The sequence below is a fragment of the Recurvomyces mirabilis genome (assembly GCF_035927965.1).
Source record: "Recurvomyces mirabilis strain CCFEE 5264 chromosome Unknown scaffold_26, whole genome shotgun sequence".
Lineage (NCBI taxonomy): Eukaryota > Fungi > Ascomycota > Dothideomycetes > Mycosphaerellales > Teratosphaeriaceae > Recurvomyces > Recurvomyces mirabilis.
The window spans coordinates 382,253-400,966 of record NW_027041960.1 but is presented as its reverse complement, the minus strand read 5'-3'; the positions used below and the strand labels follow the sequence as shown (position 1 = coordinate 400,966).

The following is an 18,714-nucleotide window of genomic DNA, read 5'->3' as shown; positions in this document are numbered from 1 at the left end:
GTGCTTGCAGTGTTCAGACATGCCAGAACCTTCTCGGAACGGTCTCACTCGCATGTCGCAGCCACTCATTTCAAGCGGCCTCCTCGTCAATTGCCATCCAACTTGATCTGATTCGCGCCATCGAGCGCCAGCACCGCGAAATGTCCTCCAACAACAGGTCTGTTACGGAAGTCGACCCATGTGCCAGCAGGAGAAGTGCTGTTACCCTGCACCAAGAACTTATCACTGAATGGCACCGGGTTCAAGCCATTGGACATGAAAGTATGCACATCGTCAATGAACATGTCTCGCACAGTCTTGTTGTCCACGCCGGGAGCCATAGCGGTCGCCGCACTGAAAAGCATCCAGTCGGTCTTGCTCCACTGAGTCGACTTGGTCAATGGCACACCAGCTTCCATGTGTACGGAATGGTAGTAGTTAGTCTGCATCTCGTATGCTTCCTTCGGAAAGGTCTGAAGATTGAGCAGAACGTCCTGGAAGAGATTATACTGCAAGCCCCAGCTATCCTCTTCGCCAAAGACACAAGTGAAGTGCGTTTGCACCGAATCTGTGCCAAGTTTATCCTCATACAATGTCTTTGCTCGTTGTCGGCCAAGATCTGAGTAATTCGACTGGCCGGACATCAAGCCGTATGCATTAAGGGCAACGGCTGACTTCACAGCAAGACCTGTTTGGTTCGCGGTTACGCCGAGGAAGTCATCGGAAGACAGCTGTGACTCGGTATAGAGGCCGTGGTTGACGAGATCGTCAGCGTACGTCCTGAACAAGGACGCATACTGTGCTGGCCACTGCTTGTCACCCGTAGCCGTCGAATACATGTACGCCAGCGTCAGTAAATCACTGTTGGACTCGATCGGCATGTACTCAGCATGGCCGTCCTCGTGGCCAGTAGCATTCGGGTAGGCGCTACCCAAATCGTGCATGACAAACGGGTATCGCCAGATATTCTTGGCGAGGTAGCGCAGATTCGGCTCCAGCATCATGCGAATGTATTCCGGCGCCATCACATAGAGAATTGGCGACAGTGGATACATGACGTCGATGGTATTGACATTACCATCGCTCGAGATCTCCTTAACGAAGACCAGAACATCGTTGGTATCGAGAGTCGAATTGTCAATTGTGATGTCCATGGTACCAAACGCTTGTCGAGCTGAAAGAGTTACGATATCGCTGTAATTGGCTCCTCCGGCGTCTTCAGCTTTGCTGGATATCTGGGTGTCCAGTTGGCGGGACTCAGCGTCCGCCGCGGCGAAGTCATCAAGCGCTGCAACACAGCCACACTCTGGAGTGCTGCATGTGGCCTCGAAGTAAGTAGCCTGTGCCTTGCCGTCGTAGTATATGGCTGGCGAGCGGAGGTAGCCGACTGCGAACGTGACGTTGGTAGGTCCGGTGACCTTCCCCAAATCCTGACTGTAAGCAACAACACCATGTGCGACCCACTTGGATATCGAACCGGCAAGAGTGCCATTCGCAACGTAGTTAGCTCGCACATCTTCAACTGCTCCGACTGCACGAGAAAGTGGCATATTTGCAGCGTTTCTTCCACAGTACACAGCGGTGCCCCATTGTGCAGTGTCTTGTACTTCCGTGTACTGATCGACGCCTCCAGGGCGCACGCTGAAGGCAGCTGTTGATCCATCGATCAGACTCCAACGCCAGGAGAGCTGGAGAGTTCCTTCGTTGATCTGGCCAATCCAAGAATTGTCGATGTCGGTATATACAGATATGTTCGGAGTCGCTGTGGCAATCGGTGTCGCTGAGACCGTCAGATAGGAGTACGGAGCAATCTGACGCGTTAGATTAGCTGGTGAGATTTGTGAGAAGAAGTCAAGCACAATCGTTGCCTGCCCAGCAGTCAACGTGAAAGTAGAGTGGGTTGCAGTATACTCTGCTTTGTCCACTACAGCTGCTTCAACACCAGATCCAGGAGCAGGAACGCCGAAAAGACTGTAAGCTTGGTCGTCTACCCGAGCAATCACGGACCAAGTCAGATTGAGGCCATTCCAGAATTGAGCGGAGGCCGAAGGCAGAGTTTTGACCCAATTTCCTGGCACCCAAGCTGTCGGATCTGTTCAGCACTGAGAACACGTCAGGGCTTGAAGGCGTCCTTCTACATACCGCTAAGGTAAGGATTCTTGACGGCCAGTGGATATGAGGGAGGCTGGACGGGCGTATAAAGAGGAGAGCACAGCACTGCCTGCTGCAGAAGTGGAAGAAGGAAAGCTAAGAATATTATGAAGAGCTCCATGATCGAGTGTTGAGTTCGAATGCGAGGAACCGTGTGTCGAAAGAAGGATTGGTCGAGGAGGCGCGGAGACACTTATAAGTGTAGGACATTGTCGTGAAAAAACCGCAAGGGCGGCTGCCATATCTCAGTCGTCTGCACCATGCGCCCCAGGCACCCGACCATTGCTGGCACATGACGGTGTAGAAGCATTCATTCACCAAAAGCCACTCCGGCTTAAAGAGGTTCATCCATTATGTATTCGCAGCTTGGGCTCAAGGCGATTCCTGCCGCTTCGACCCTGAAACACTCCAGCATTGGAACCTTACAATGGAGGTTCTGCCAGGCCAGAGCAACAGTAGCGGCACCAGAGTGACTGCTTGACGATTATTAGCACAGCCACATCGTAAATCTGGTAGCGGCAAATATTTGCTCGCTAACGCCTTTGCCTGGTGGCGCACAACCGCAGTCAAGTACAGCTTCTTCTCCTATATAAAAACTCTGCTAGTGACCCGACTTCGTTTAAAGTCGTTTACTATGTAAAGCCCAAGCCCCGCTGTCCGGTAGACGCATCTCGTGGTCAAATGGCGCATCGTGATGTAGGGGCTGCCGTGCTGTCAAGGTCATCATCCAAGTGGACGGGATATAGTTAAGGGAAGCAAATCGACTCGGCTTGCTGGTTATGTGCTACTATGGCTATCCAGAAGCTTGCTATTTCAGCAAGTGAGATGTACTGGGAATTACCTGAAAGCCCGGTCATACGCTGTGTCGCACTTTGTGTTCGCATGATGTCTCCACATCACACATGAGGCGCAAGGGCACTCGCCGAGAGTGGCTTACTTCTGAGGTACGGCGGCGCTAGGAAGTAGAACAGACCGTTCAAAGCAGCGGCACCAATCGTCGCAAGCCTGTACTGTCAGCAATGCCGAGAAACGTAGCACACGCTCGTTCTGCAGAACATCTTACCAGTGAACGTAGTGGTACTGGAAATCGCCTTTCGCGACCATCAGGCCAAGACAACGTGCAGAGTTGAAGGCTAGATAGCCATCAGCATACTCTTCTTGCTGGGAAGTATTCTGGGACTTATGCGCACAGACACCAGTGTAACCAGGTTTTGCTAGCGATGAAGCAAGTGTCCCGAAAGCAAGTGTCAGACCGACCTTGATTTGATTAGTAAACACGATGCCGGCACTTCTGGATCGCTGTCGGCTACCATACCAGTACTGGGCTCAAGGCCGGTCCAAAGACCTTACCCTGCCTAGGGTCAAGACCCACTCCAAATGCCGTGAATATTAGAGCTTGTGCGAACATGTACTCAAGCACGAATAGCTGTCCAGGAGAAACAAGGGTAGGATCGACAGTGCACCCTGGAATCACGCCCTAATATAGTGAGCTCGCTGTAGGCTTCGAAAATGGTCATCTTTCACACACATGCGGAAAGTAGTCATCGCCAAGGCCTAGCCGCAACCAGTAGCTCCCAATTACGGCTCCAGTGCACTGAGCACTGACATATAAGACCATTCTTGGGAACGTACAGAGTCCTGCGAAAAAGGTTGACATGGTGATGGTCGGATTAAGATGACCTCCAGAAGCCGGTCCTGCGGAGTAGATGAACAGAGTCAACCCAACGACATTGAAGAGGGCCGCGTACAACGTGCTTGCAAATTGTGACTGGGTCTGCATGGTGAGTCCAGAAGCGCCTGCGCCGAAGGAGAAGATAAGTAGACAAGTGCCCCAGCCTTCGATGAAAGCCATCCTCCATAGATCGTATTGCAAGAAGCCATTGAGACGCAGTGCATCTTTGACGCTGAGCAAGGGTGCCTGATTACAAACTCAGCTAGCCGGCATGTGGAAGGGCTTGATTACGACCTTACAGCATCTGGCGTCTGTTTGAGCTGCGCTTCATCGCTGGCCACAAAGCCCTGGTTGCCACCGATACGGCCAACGAAAGCAGACTCTAGCACTGGGGGTCTCAACGGACTCATTGTTGTCGCGTGTTGATCTGCGTGTGAAGCTGTGGTTAATGTGGTTGATTCCGCGGCCTTCGCCATTGCTTGAAACTCAACGTCGTTTCGCGAAGTCTCGTGGTGATCATTGTCAGTTTTAGAGTAGCTATCCTGCAATTATATATGTCCTGCAATGGTCCTAAGTAGTTGTACATTATGCATAAGCATCTCGTCACCCTCGCACGTACCAGGGTCCGAGCTCTCACGAAGCCGAGAAGCCGAGATGAGGGTCGAGATGATCGGAGATGTTCACACCACCTTACGACTAACGCATCAAGTCGTGATGGGTGGACGATTATCAAAGCCGCGAGGCCCAGGTGGCATGGAAGAAGTCGTGTCTGTCAATCCTGAACGATCAACCTCCAGGCGACCAATTTCTCGCATCATTAATAGCAGGACTATCGTAGCTCCTGCGGCAGCTATTACCATGGCTTGCATACTATTCGTGTATACGCGGACAAGCATTAGAGCTGCGAAAGCCAATGCCCAACGGCACCGCCAGGCTGACAGAGGCGAAGGTCTGAGTCTGCTGGAGGAGAATCGCCGAAGACATGGTACATCGGCGAGGTTGGATCGAGGTGGAAACACCGTCACGCAGATCGGACAAGCTGTTAAAGACCAGCTGGTTGGCAGGAAAACGGAGGATCAAGCTGCGGCATACGACGCATCGAAGAGTCCACGCAGCGAGGAAGAGGAAAAGCTGCGTGCCATGAAGGCCAGGATCGGACGTCGAAGTGCGGACGACCAAGGATGAGCTTATGATGTGAAGAATGCAAGATGTCCTCTTTGACCACTTCTGGGCCACCACTTTCAACCTACTCCACAATTGTTCAAGGATGCTCAACTTGCAGGCTGCTGCGCGTTCGAGCAGCCGAGCCTGGGATGTCAAACGCAGCGTGTAGACCTGCGAGGCTATCTTCGAAGCGGCTGATACCGGCCAAATCGGTGGGTCAGGTGCAGCTCTGTATATGCGTGCATCAATCACAGCCTGTAGTCGCAGGTTCGATGCTACTAGCACTTGATCACCAGCAAGACTTACCTTTGTTTCTCACAAGGGGTACAGCGAAATTGAGATGAATCATGAGCTTATAGCACATTCTACCAATACTTCAAGCCAATCTCAGCGTTTTGCCTGGATTCGCCTTCTCATCAGGTTGCTCTACTACATTGCATACCCATCCTCGACCTCTGGACTATATCGCCAGCACAACGTCTCAGGCCAGAATTTATCGACCAGACAAGCGAGAGGTCCCTCCTGGGGACCACTACGACGAAAGATTTCCGAGGTTCTGCCGTCTGCGGCGATTCTTCATAATCATACACCTCATCCTCCGCTCATGACTCTGAGTCATTCTGAAGGCCCAATTTGGGGTATACCGTACAGGTCCTGACGATCCATGTAGCTTCTCGAAATTTTCCTCCAGTATAACAGGGGCCCACGTCTGCCACAGCTTCGCAACCTTTTCGACCACACCATACGACAAAGGCCTAAAAATCCTGTTTCTATCCGAAGGTCGAGGTTTGAGAACCGCTCGAAGCTCGTCTTCCATTGTCGTCTGGAGTTCACCAGCTGCCGCTTGGTACCAGTCCAGTGGCTCATCAGAATAAAGCTCACACCACGAGCTTTTCTTCGACGGCGCCTTCGAAGGATCGTTGTTGGGACTTCTGGTAAGTTTAAGGTCACACGTGATTGTGGCGTTGTCTGCGGTCTCGACCCACAACAGACGGAGATGTCGGATACGACGGACTCTTTGCGTTCCGAATGTCTGCAGCGTTCTCCGAAGGCTAGCACTGGTGACTGGTCTTTGACGGGATGATTTGATCTCCCAGGCGACCACGGACTCTGCTTCATAGGCTTCCTTCCTAACAGCTCGACCGGTCTGCGCGATGGCTGGGACCCGAAATGGTCGCGTAAGGAGTCTCGGATGCTCATCATAGGTAAGATGAACAATTCGTTGCCGTAACTCGTATGGCAAGTCTGGAAATAAAGTAAAGGCTGGGGGCATATCATTCCATCCGGACTAAGAAGCAGCATGTACGGAGCTGGGTCGATGCCGTAGGAGAGTAGTGTGGCGAGGTCAGGATACAGGTGGCGCGCGAGAATGGTAGAAGACTTGTGAAACTATACAATCATTTGGAAGACGGCATGACTCTCATATAGCATCTCTTCACGAGATCGAAGACAAGATGAAGGCTCCCATCGGTAGCTGGACATGTGTAGACTACGCTGGGACCGCAGATAATCGTACAAGCATAAACCTAGAACTTATCAAGCAACGTGACCAATTGTAGGCTATGTTGAGCTGAACTCCGCTTGACCGGCTTCTGTGTTATTTGTTAATGTGGCGTTGAGGACAACATGATCGGTCATGTGACTTGGGCAGTTGTCCTCAGCTTAGCTTCGGATAGATCCGCCATGGCCGAATAGCTCGATGCTCCTAGCTATCCTGTGAAGCAATGCAGAACGACTATCACTCTCCCATCAGCACTAGGACTTGACACTCTTCGCCAAGGTTCGTAATGCCGCGCCTCAGCTAGTATGGCTACTCACTGAGATATCCAGATGCTCGCACGAACCGCTATGCGCGTCCCAACCACCATCGGCCGCCGAGGCTTCCACTCCACCCGCGCACAAATGAGCTCGCCTCACCACTACCCAGAGGGTCCACGAAGCAACATTCCATTTAACCCGCTCACACGATTCTTCGCCGTACGATACTGGGGCTTTATGGGTATGTAGAAGGACAATATGGAGATTGGAGAGGGTCTGTGGAAGCTCACAAGGGTATAGCGGTCGGTTTCGGAGCGCCTTTCGGCATTGCTGGTAAGACGAGACCATCGATATGTGTAGTACGGGCGCTGACAGTTGATCCAGTTTGGCAAACATATAAGAACCAGTAGAAACTGCATGAGGTGGGACTGGATCAGATGGGCATAGATGGTGTCAAGCACGTTGCAGCAGCTTTTATCAAGCATGGCATATGAGTGCGGCGAATACCTACGTGGCTGCGATCGGCTGGATGTGAGCCACATATGCTGTATATAGGTATCATAGATTGTTCAGAATGAGCACACTGCGCAGACCCATGTGCCATTGGCTCGGCAGTGCCCGTGCTAGTGCTTTCCGTACCTGCATTCTAGCAAAAACTCATGCTCGTCACATATGCCGGATCATTATTGAGTTATCGATGTAACAGGATATACTGACCAAACCATGCGACCATGCGGAATCTTAAACGGATCCAGGAGAGCACTTTGAAGTTCGAAGGCATATCGGCCATTGCTTATGACCTCGAAGATCTGGTTATTGCCTTCGGACCTTCACATGCATCACCTTCGATCACACTAAAACGACTTGGTCGAAGTGCGACGAGCGTGGAGGATGCTTCCACAATAGCCTCATGGGATGCCACCTCAGATGACTACATACTGGATATTCACTGCTTCCCTGATGCGCAGATAATTTCTGTGATTCTGGCTGGAGGCGACATCATCACTGTGAAGCAGGACGCTGCGGAAGATCAGATTGAGATCCTCGGTTCTGTGGATGCTGGTATTGCTGCCGTGGCATGGAGTCCTGACGAGGAGCTTGTAGCTATTGCCACCAAAGCAGAAACTCTTCTGTTCATGACGAGAGACTTCGATCTCGTCTCGGATGCCACATTTTCGCTAGACGATATCAAAGTCTCCGACCATGTCTCTGTCGGGTGGGGCAAGAAGGAGACGCAGTTTAAAGGCCGTGGAGTCGCAAAGACATTGCGTGATCCTACTATGCCCGAACATGTGGACGAAGGATCGATCGATGTGAAGGACGATCTTTCAGTAACACTTTCATGGCGCGGCGACGGTCAATATTTGGCCACGAATAGCGTTATAGAGAGTGAGCCGAGGCGGCGCATGATCAGAGTGTTCAGTCGTGAAGGTGTGCTTGAAAGCGTGTCAGAGCCAGTGAATGGGCTGGAAAGTGCCTTGAGCTGGAGGCCTAGCGGCCAGACTATAGCTGGAGTGAGAAAGGTTGGCTCAAGCGTCGACGTTGTGCTGTTTGAACGCAATGGTCTCCGACATGGCGAGTTCAGTCTCAGATTGAGTCCAGACCAAGTAGATGTCGTCGGAAAGAACACTCAGCTATCTTGGAACCAGGACTCATCTGTGCTCGCCGTTGTCCTGGCTGATCGAGTACAATTGTGGACCACAGGCAACTATCACTGGTACCTGAAGCAGGAGATTCAAGCAAGTCACAAGGCCTGCCAGCCACAAGTTGCATGGCATCCCGAGCATCCGTTGCAGCTTTCTGTGTTCGATCACGGCGAGCTCGTTAGACAGCGATACACCACCGCAGTTGCGCGCGGGCCCGTCATTGCACCTCATGACCATGGTTTGGTGGCAGTCATTGATGGTACAGATCTGAAGATAACACCACTGCGCACTGCGAATATACCACCACCAATGGCCCAAGATGAGATCAAGTTACCAGACTGCGCAAACGATGTTGCCTTTGATCAGGACGAAGATGAAACCCTGGTCCAGGTCTTGTTTGCCAATGGCTCAACTTCCAGTTGGAAATATGTTCACAGCACCAAACATACAGACCGAGCTACAGCCGTATCAAATGGGACTCGTGATGCTGTGACCAATGGGGACAACATCTCCGCACTTGAACTGCACTATCACGCAGAAGAAACTCTGCCTCATGGACTGGGCGAAGTCTCGCTGTCGGAGAGCGGGCTTCTTCAGGTTGCTGGTCTGGCTAACATACGAGTACCAGGAGTCACCTCTTACATAGCCACGGATCTATATCTGATTTTCACTACCAGTAACCATCTCCTCAAGTTCATACATTTGAGCGAAGAAGGCGAGCTGCAGATACCGCTAGACGAGCCAGAGAAAGACGAAAGATGCAGAAGCATCGAGAGAGGAGCGAAGATTGTTACAGTCATGCCCAGTGCGTACTCGTTGGTCTTACAAATGCCAAGAGGTAATCTTGAGACAATCTACCCTCGAGCATTAATCCTGACCGGTATTCGGCAAGCTATCGGCGGGCGGCAGTACAAGAAGGCCTTCTCGATATGCAGAGCGCACCGGGTTGACATGAATATACTGCATGACTATGCTCCGGATCAATTCATGGAAAACATACCGCTGTTTCTGAAGCAGATCAAGAACCCGGCACACGTCGATCTTTTCTTGAGTTCGTTGTCGGACGAGGATGTCACTCAGACAATCTACAAGGAGACTTTACAGCAGCAAGACAGCCAGCCGACTACGAATGGCCATTTTTCCAAGGATCGGAAGCCAGGCACATCTGCTGTGGCGTCTTTGTCGAAGGTGAACGGGATATGCGAAGCTTTTCACAATGTCCTGCGACAGCAAAAAACGCCATCGCTGCAGAACATAATCACAGCGCACGTCTGCAAGAATCCACCTGACCTCGAAGCTGGCCTTGCACTAATCTCGGACCTCCGCCGAGCAGAGGACCAAGATCATCTGGAGCAAGCTGTCGAACACATCTCATTCTTGTCGGACGTGAACCAATTGTACGATACTGCGCTTGGCTTGTATGATTTGGAGGTCACGCTTCTTGTGGCACAGCAGTCTCAGAAGGATCCAAGAGAGTATCTTCCGTATCTGCAGAAGCTGCAAGATATGCCAGACATGAGACGTCAGTATACAATTGACGATGATCTTCGCAGATATGAGAAGGCACTATCACATCTTCATGCGCTTGGAGACTTTGTGGGCCTCAAAAAGTACATGGTGAAGCACGATCTGTACACGGCCGCCATGGAACTCTTCCGGTATGATGCTGGCAGGCTTGGCGAGATCATTCTATTGCAGGCAGAGTACTTCAGTAGCCGCAACAGGTATGCAGAAGCCGGTGTGGCTTATGAGTATGTGCAAGAGTATACTTCAGCATACGAGGCCTATAGATCAGCAGGTATGTGGCGCGAGTGCTTGTCCAGTGCTGCACTGGTCCCTATTTCGGAAGAAGTGATGTCAAGCCTAGCATATGATGTGGCTTCCAATTTGGAAGAGGCAAAAGACTTCTCTGCGGCTGCTACAGTGCAGCTGGATTACATGAAGGATCTTGCAGCAGCAATGAGGTTGCTCTGTCGAGGTTTCCAGTTCTCTGAGGCGTTGCGCCTGGCGGCTTTGCACCGCAAGCAGGAGCTACTGCCATCCATCCTTGATCCAGGACTTATCGAAGCTTCTGCAACCATGACTGAGATGTTAGCAGAGATGAAGTCACAGCTGAGGGCGCAAGCGCCACGCTTACAAGAGCTGAGACAGAAGAAGGCTGAGGATCCGATGGCTTTCCTTGATGGCGCTGATGGCGGTGACGATGACATACCCGATAATTTGTCGCTCGCACCCACGAATGCTTCGACCACTGGTACGTTCATGACCAGATATACGAACCAAAGCACCGGCACCCTGGCTACAAATGCCACGCGCAAGACGTCGAAGAACAAGAGACGAGAAGAGCGGAAGCGAGCAAGAGGTAAGAAGGGCACAGTGTACGAAGAGGAGTACTTGGTCAACTCAATTACAAGGCTTGTTGAGAGGCTTAATGATACGAGTGCCGACATTTCGCGGCTGATAGATGGCTTGCTTCGCCGAGCGATGCGAGAACGAGCTCTTGCCGTGGACAAGGCCATGGTTGATGTAGTGGAGGCCTGCAGAGGTAGTCTCAATGAGACATTTGCGTCGGGGATGCCATCGTCTGGTAGCGAAGACCAGCATGGTGAGGTAAGGCCGCAAGGTGGGCAAGGAGTACTGTGGGATGCTCTTGTATCGTCTGGTCATGGACGGTCAGCACCAGTGCTCAAGGCATATCAGCAGTCATCTCTACTAGTATAGACAGCGGAATAAGATTCCACCATGGCGACGGCAGCGACATTTCATCTGAATCAGGCAGTAACGTGGTGAGTATGAGTTGTTTATGAGGCGTCTGCACAATCTATGTCTATCTGCCATCCCAAATATCCACCATGACTTCCAAAAGCGCAGGCGGTAGCGACCTCTCTATCCGGCTTCTCCTCCCATCCCAACAACTCGACTCACTACTGGTGCGGGAAACTCTCGTTCCACTCTTGGACCGCCCTCAAGGTCGATTCGTCCCAATACCCATTCTCATTAGCTAAGAGGGCGACAGCCTCTGCCGTCTCAGCGTCCGCTACAGCAAGGTCTGGAGAGGCCTGTGGGGCGACAAGCGTCCCATCAGAACCGGCAGCATCGTTGGGAAGACTGGTGGAGAAGTCTTCGTTCATGAAGTCAGTCTCCCAACAAGGCTCCGGCGCCGTCTCCAACCCGGTAAGCTGTTCACCCGTCCCAAGCGAGGGTGGCAGATGATGGACCTCCTGCGAAGGCAGTTGTGGCATTTCGCCAGCACCCGTGAAGGCGGGATACTGGTCGGCCATATGCATGCCAGGCATCCACTGGGTTTGAGCCATTCCCAGGGGCAGGGTGCTGTCGTTGACCTGCTGTGCAGGCCACTGCGGCATGAAACCAGTACCCATGTGAGTGGGATGCTGGTGAGGATAGGGGTATTGTGCCACACCGTAGGCATGAGGATCCAACATGCGCAAATGAGCGGTCTCCTCAGGGAAGACATCGGCGGTCATCTGCTGTGCAGACAGTTGCGGCATGATACCAGCACCCATGACGTTGGGATACTGGTGAGGATTGGGGTAATGTGCCACCCCATAGGCAGGAGGGCCCGTGACGGTCGGCGGCTGGGCAAGTCCACCATCCTGTGTCGCCTGGTCCTGCCCAACAAGTGCTTGACCGATCCCGTTGGGAGTCGGTTGAGCGTTGGCCTGTTGAGCAGGCCGGCCTGGCACTAGGCCAGAAACAGCAGGATAGGGACGGCGAGCCCCGGTCTTGGCGTTGGGACGAGGGTTAGGAGTTCGATCCTCGTCGTTGCGCTTGTCCTGCTGGTCGAGATTCTTACGTACGTAGCAGTATGCATCGAACCGTCGATTCATTTGATGCTGGCCGACTTTATCTCGATTAAGATGAAGACGCGCACCACGGTTCTCGCTGGGTTTGGAAGGGACCATGATCTTGTCCCCGCGAAGCAGGAGCCATGCGTCAAGCTCACAAATGGGCACCTTGTAGGGGCCCTTGCCAGCGTAGGGCACATTCCCGAGGGTCTCATGCCATGCGGCTCTGACGCGACGGGTCTGTGGATCCCACTTACCCGGATCTGTCATCCATGTAGGGATCTGGACCATCTTCACAATACTGAAGAGCGATACGCTAGCTGAGGCGAGATCGATATCTTCGGGATACTTGACCTCGTCGACCTAATCGGACGAGTTTGTGGGTGGCTCTTGGAGTCCTGGAGGGATGTGAGCTATGGCATGAACCCAACCAGACGTTGGAGATCACTTACTGTTGTCTGTATTGGTTTGCAAGTGTTGTGTTGCTTTGTGAAGCTTTTGTGCAGTAGTTCGATCTGAGAGTGTGTGGTACTATAGTATGAGAAGACGAAAGAACGAAGGTGGGAATCCTTTCATACCCATCGCCGTGAAACGTTCTCTCCTACCTTGTGTGCTTACTAGCTGAAGGTTTACAGATGAAGAATGGTAGTGGTGTGCACCGACGACAGCTCCTGCTACGTTCAGATGTCTCCTGTGACGGCGCGAATGACTCCTATGGGATGATATGGGTATGCAGATGTAGTCCTGATCCTCCTGATCCTCATGGTGAGCTTCTGGATGCTGTAGGCCGTCTGTGAAAAGAGATATCGTCCAGGAAAGAAGGTGGTGAAGAGGTTTACACTGCTGGAGCTCAGACGTGGTAAGCAGAATTCCCAGACGCAGGCTGCCAACGCCGCCCGGTATCATAGACACAAGACGACGACATACTCGTCAGAGAGTTATGGAACTCGTATGAGACGATGGCCGTGAAGCGTAGCATCCTGCTCCATCTTACCCGGTGATGTTTGAAGTCCAGATGCCTCCACTATCGCAAAGTGCATCCAGACGACGCTAAAGACTGACAGTGAGCGCGGAGCTCACCAGCTTTCCAACCGACGACGTCTAGGTAAGCACACAGTAGCTCTGAGATCGGATTCCCGATCAGGGGGCAGTACGGGATCTCCACGGACGGGACTATGCTTTGACCAGACGGCAGCCGCCGTGACCACATGCAGCAACCGAAGCTGGTGGAGATACCGTCGAAGATGAGACGGCTTCACCCTCGACAGCGACGCAGTAGGCGAGACGACGGCAGCGGCGTCGTGAATAGCATACTGCATCCCAGGCAGGAATGTACCATTTCATACTCTTGAGATGTCCGCCAGTATATTGAGACCTGTTCGTTCTCCTCGGGATAGGTAGTGGATACCCCGGAGCGTTTGACCCCTTTCGAGCATGATCGTGTGGTGCGGCGCTTCGTGTGCCGCATGTCCTTGCCCTGAGATGCAATTTCTGCAACGCACCTTACTCCCTACCACACAGTCGTAGCTACCACAGCATCGTGATGTGCAAACAGCCAAAATCCGAGCGCAGCCACGGTGGCTCGACACTCGCCACTTGTCGACTGCAAGGGCGACATGCGGCTGGCTGTGGAGCTTGCAATACTTCTGGCATGTATGCTTGAGAGACCATATCACGTCAAGGCGCATCCCTCCAAAGTGCAAAAACACATGATTCCAGCGGCGTCTGCTAAAGTCTCCTCTCATGGTATACGATGGCTATATACCATGACAGCGACGCTGCTTTTCGTCGAGGCGAATCGCTAGCCAGCGGTCTTGATGAGGTACTGCGGCATATGCAGCTGCCTGCTCTTCAACGTCTTCCTCACGTTACATCGTACGCTGACCGCAAGAGTTAGGTATGAGAACCATGACGGCACGAGTGCGCAATCGAAACCTTGCTGAAAGCCCTCCTCCGGTCGTGATCGCTCAGCACCTTCGCGACGACGGCACAGTCTCCCAGCTATCATGAAGCAAAGACAAGCCACGAACTACTGTGTAGGAGGAAACTGTGCAGCCCTATTTCCTCAATAGACGGCGCGGGGGTACGTGGTGATCAACTCCAAGGTGGCGCCGAGTCATGTCTGATACTCATGTAGCATACACCACAAGCACCTTCATCCACAGCATGAGTCTGAAGACACCTCGGATGCTGACGAGTGGTCTCAAGGCAGTCGTTGACAAGGTAGTGCGGCGTGGATGCATGGTTGTTGAGGCTAGTTCCGGGTCTCGGCCGCCAATATCCAGGCTTCAGCAGTTGGCCACATCGCCTGCTCATTGCCAGCCTGTGCCTACTGAGCGAGTAGGCTGACAGAGAGGTGCCTCAGCGCAAGGCGAGCTCGCAATGACACCGGTCCTGTGGTAGAGCATGATGGCCTGGATCATATTAGTGGTGGGTCGAAGCTCCTCCCCATCACCTTCATCAAGGTCCCCAGGTGAGAAGCGGCCAGTATCATGCTCCAGAGCATGGCGTGGACCCCCAATAGCCTAACAATGTGGCAAATATCCATGGCGGTCGAACCTGCCAGCGGCACCATTACCAGCGAAGGAACCACCCACCCTACACCCACTTCACAACACCTTCGCACCACCGACAGCCTGCAAAAGTGAAGTTCACTTAGACCTGGCAACGTCGATGCGCTAACGCACGGGCCCGGAGCTCTCCCCGTACCTTCCATCCACACAAATTGATGAGTTTCAGCCCCCAACGGCAAGAAGTGGGGCAAGCTGCAGGCGCCGAGGCGAGAGCGAAAGAGCCGTTCTTCTTCCATCAACAAGCTCTTAATTGGGAGAAGGCGATGCAAAGGAAGCTGGTGTGGTGTAGCCTCGCTATCGGAGTGTCGTGGAGGAGTTCAAGTTGAAAAGCGATTTTCTGGCTCCGAGGCGTGCACGCCAACAGCACCACTGCCATCTGGAAGGCGACCATCGTCAACATGTCCGTAATCCTCTGCACAGCTGGCTATGACCATACTATAAGGTAAGCGATCGCAAGACATTCGTGCAAAAGCTTTACTGGACTTCCGAGGACATCAACACGGCCTCGAGAGCACGAACACGAGGTCCCTGCACGCATTCACCATCTGAATAAGGACAATACTGCCAACTCAGTGGTCTCACCTCCACAGGACGAAGGGGATCGGTCATCTTTTGAGGATACCTCAGATTGGCTCACAATCATCGGCACTCCTACTGGTCATCAAAGCGTGGCGACCGGATCAAAGCGATTCGAACAAAGACTTAAATCACCGCTGAAGGCCGCCATCAGTAAACATGGTCAGACCGAGATCAAGTGTGAGAAGGACTGGATGTGCCAAAAGAGTACGAGTTTTGTAGCACCTGCCGAGCTACACTGCAAGCAGCGCCCGAAACACAGGCAAACCAATGATCGGGCACATCAGACCACAGCTACTCTCCGACCATATCCGGATATGGGTTAGTAGACATGTCCTCATGCTCATGCTGACTCAAGTCCGACAGATTCTGGGAAGCTCTCTCTGGCATCTGCTCCCGCACCATCCCACATCCCGACTCCCAAGTCAATCGACTATGTATCTCTCCCGATAAACGATATCTCGCCGCCGCAGGGCACCACACCGTGAAGCTCTACGACATCCGGTCTACCAACCCTGCTGCACTTCTGACTTTCGAGGGTCACTCTGGGAATATCACCGGTGTTGCTTTCCACTGTGAGGGGAAGTGGATGGTCACGAGTTCTGAAGATGGTGTGTCCGCAGAAATTGCTTTCGTGCAACATATTTTCTTGGCAAACACTAAGCACTTATTTCTGAACAGGAACTGTCAAAATCTGGGATACCCGAAGCGGCCATATCCAACGAAATTACTCCCACGGCGTCCCAGTAAACGACGTGGTAATCCACCCCAACCAAGGCGAACTCATCTCCTGCGACCGAGGCGGAAATGTCAGAATCTGGGACCTCGCCGAAAATAAATGCTCCCACCAACTTGTGCCGGAAGAAGACAAAAGTGTCGCTTCCGTCACAGTAGCTACCGATGGCTCTCTTCTCTGCGCAGCAGTCAGCAACAGCGTTCACGGAGCCGTCTACGTATGGCGCCTGATCACGGTTCGCGATGTCACGAGTCTCGTGCCCGTGACCAAATTTCGGGCCCACGGGACATACATCACTCGTGTTCTTCTTTCACCAGACGTCCGCCACCTAGCGACCTGTTCCGCAGACCACACCGCCCGAATCTGGGCCGTAGACCTCGAGAACAGTAATCCGTCTTCCCACTCCCACGACCTCGTCAAAGGCGGCCTCGAAGACGAAGATGACGAAGATCAGGAATCCCAGGGTTTCGAGCTAGAGCAAGAACTCGATGGTCATCAGCGCTGGGTCTGGGATTGTGCTTTCTCGGCCGATTCGGCATATCTTGTGACGGCTTGCAGTGATCATTATGCGAGGTTGTGGGAGCTGCAGAGTAAGAATATTATACGGCAGTATAATGGCCATCATCGGGGTGCGGTTTGTGTGGCATTGAACGATTATTCCGAGTCGAGATAGGAGCTTGATGGGAATGATGGATGAGCGCCAGGAGATCGTGAGAGGTCGCAGGTCTCCAGCCGAGGACTTCAGAAGCATGGTTAAGAGGCGTGTTTAACGATAGAAAGGATCAGTACGGGCGTATCTGGAGTATGGCGTTAGTGGTATACATATTTTCTGGCGCAGCATGGTGAGGAGGTGAGGTGAGGTGAGGTCGGATGGCGAGCCTGACTATCTCGCCACGGATATTCCCTATTGGCTTGTCGCGTGCGATCTCACGACGCCCATAGCGCCGGGTTAGACTTTGATGCTTGAAGCACTTTCAGCTGCGGCACATACTACGTCCACCTGCGACCAGTGCAGCTGATTTGTGTCCCATGCACATGGTCGCTGTCGTATTATCTTGCTTTGACGATGTCTGCCAGGCCTTCAGGGGTGTTCGCTGCGAAGTGTGTTGTGCGATTATCAGCACAGGTAAAGATTACTCCGGTACAAATCTTTGCTCTCGCCGTCACCGTCTCCATCCTTGCAAAGTCATATATAGATGCAAGCAGGCGAGTTCCTCGTACTTCTTATACACAATTCAAATGAAGCAGACTCTGAAGGTGCACTCCACACCCGTCATGCTGACCAAAACAGTGCACATGATAGCCTATGTGATGAAGACAACAGCAGCTTTAGGTTCTCACGGCCCGTGTGAGCACATGACAAAAGCATAGGATCTGTACCTCTACATCAGACCATCGTCCGTTCGTCCTTGCGATCGCAGAAGCCCGTCGCAGCCCATCCCGAGGTCCCACCAACGCCACGCTAAAGATACTTTTTAATGGCAGAGCAATGCAGGCCCAAAAGTTCCATCATTCCATCGCACGCGCCACCTCCTATCCGCCTAGTCCCACCTCATCATAATCCCCACCAGCGAGACCACCACACTTCCCATCTTCCTAATCACTCACTCACTCATACTCCTCCCCGCCCCCATAAACCCCACTCTGCCTCTGCGTAGCACACCACTCCTCACTCGCCAACCCCTCCCTCTTCCTCTTCGCCAGCTCCACAGCCCCTTTATCCCAATCACAAGCCCACGTACACTTTGGCATCGTCTGATCGCCAAAATACTCCGCGATAAGCCGATGTCGACACTTCTCTACATTCTCACAATACGCAATCAACGCCTGCAGACTCCTCGCCCGCTGCATCGTCGCCTCCCTGCCTCTCGATACCATGCCGTTACCAGACCCATGACTCTGATGATGCAAATTATTCGCCTTCTCCTGCTCCCGCCCCATCATCGAAGCCGCTCGGTCCCGATCCTCCCGATTATAATACAACATACAAATCGCGCCCTTGCCATCCCTCCCCGCCCGTCCGGCCTCCTGATAAAACCCCTCAAAACTCTTCGGGATCTGCCAATGCACCACGAACCTCACGTTCTCCTTGTCGATCCCCATACCGAACGCCGTCGTAGCAACAATAACATCATACCCCTCTCGATTCGCCACCCACCCCTCCAAATGATCCTCCTTCTGCTCGACCGACAAGCCCGCATGATAAGCCTTCGCCCCCACCCCATCGCTCCTCAACCTCGCCGCCAAGGCCTCCGTATCCTTCCGAAAAAGCGTATAAACAATCCCACACACATTCGTGACCCTCTCCCCCTTAGCCTCCAACTCCTCCCTCCTCCCCCCCTTCCCCCTCCTCTCATACGTCCCCCTCAACCACCCCAAAAATTCCCCATAATGATCCTCCTCATCCGTCTTAAACCGGACCTCGAAATGCAAATTCGGCCGATGAGTAGTCATGACGAACCCCCTCAACTTCTCCTTCTCCAGCCCCAGCGTCGCGAGCACATCATCCCGTACTCTCTGCGTGGCGGTGGCTGTGCAACACAGCATGGGAACGTCCGGGAACTCGCGCTTGAAGAAGCCGAGTTGGTGGAAGGAGGGCCGGAAATCGTGGCCCCATTCGGAGATACAATGCGCTTCATCTACCGCGATCCGG

At 52.9% G+C, this 18,714-nt stretch overlaps 5 protein-coding genes across 5 annotated transcripts; 2 read left to right on the top strand and 3 right to left on the bottom strand.

Annotated features, from left to right (window-relative positions):
- Window positions 1-86: 86 nt before the first annotated feature.
- LTS14_008670 (uncharacterized protein) lies at window positions 87-2,251 on the bottom strand (the record flags this gene model as incomplete). The annotated part of the gene is made up of 2 exons (XM_064841356.1): window positions 87-2,071; window positions 2,122-2,251. 2 exons carry the CDS (start codon window positions 2,249-2,251, stop codon window positions 87-89), a joined length of 2,115 nt encoding a protein of 704 aa, XP_064691220.1.
- Window positions 2,252-3,026: 775 nt separating this feature from the next.
- LTS14_008669 (uncharacterized protein) lies at window positions 3,027-4,212 on the bottom strand (the record flags this gene model as incomplete). The annotated part of the gene is made up of 5 exons (XM_064841355.1): window positions 3,027-3,135; window positions 3,194-3,387; window positions 3,446-3,607; window positions 3,659-4,048; window positions 4,102-4,212. The coding sequence occupies 5 exons, from the start codon at window positions 4,210-4,212 to the stop codon at window positions 3,027-3,029; spliced, it is 966 nt and encodes a 321-aa protein (XP_064691219.1).
- Window positions 4,213-7,455: 3,243 nt separating this feature from the next.
- Window positions 7,456-11,091, top strand: ELP1 (putative elongator complex protein 1; the record flags this gene model as incomplete). Its single annotated transcript, XM_064841354.1, has 1 exon — window positions 7,456-11,091. One exon carries the CDS (start codon window positions 7,456-7,458, stop codon window positions 11,089-11,091), a length of 3,636 nt encoding a protein of 1,211 aa, XP_064691218.1.
- Window positions 11,092-11,294: 203 nt separating this feature from the next.
- Window positions 11,295-12,467, bottom strand: LTS14_008667 (uncharacterized protein; the record flags this gene model as incomplete). Its single annotated transcript, XM_064841353.1, has 1 exon — window positions 11,295-12,467. The coding sequence occupies one exon, from the start codon at window positions 12,465-12,467 to the stop codon at window positions 11,295-11,297; it is 1,173 nt and encodes a 390-aa protein (XP_064691217.1).
- Window positions 12,468-15,147: 2,680 nt separating this feature from the next.
- Window positions 15,148-16,734, top strand: LST8 (TOR complex subunit lst8; the record flags this gene model as incomplete). Its single annotated transcript, XM_064841352.1, has 3 exons — window positions 15,148-15,191; window positions 15,692-15,936; window positions 16,007-16,734. 3 exons carry the CDS (start codon window positions 15,148-15,150, stop codon window positions 16,732-16,734), a joined length of 1,017 nt encoding a protein of 338 aa, XP_064691216.1.
- Between the last annotated feature and the right edge of the window lie 1,980 nt (window positions 16,735-18,714).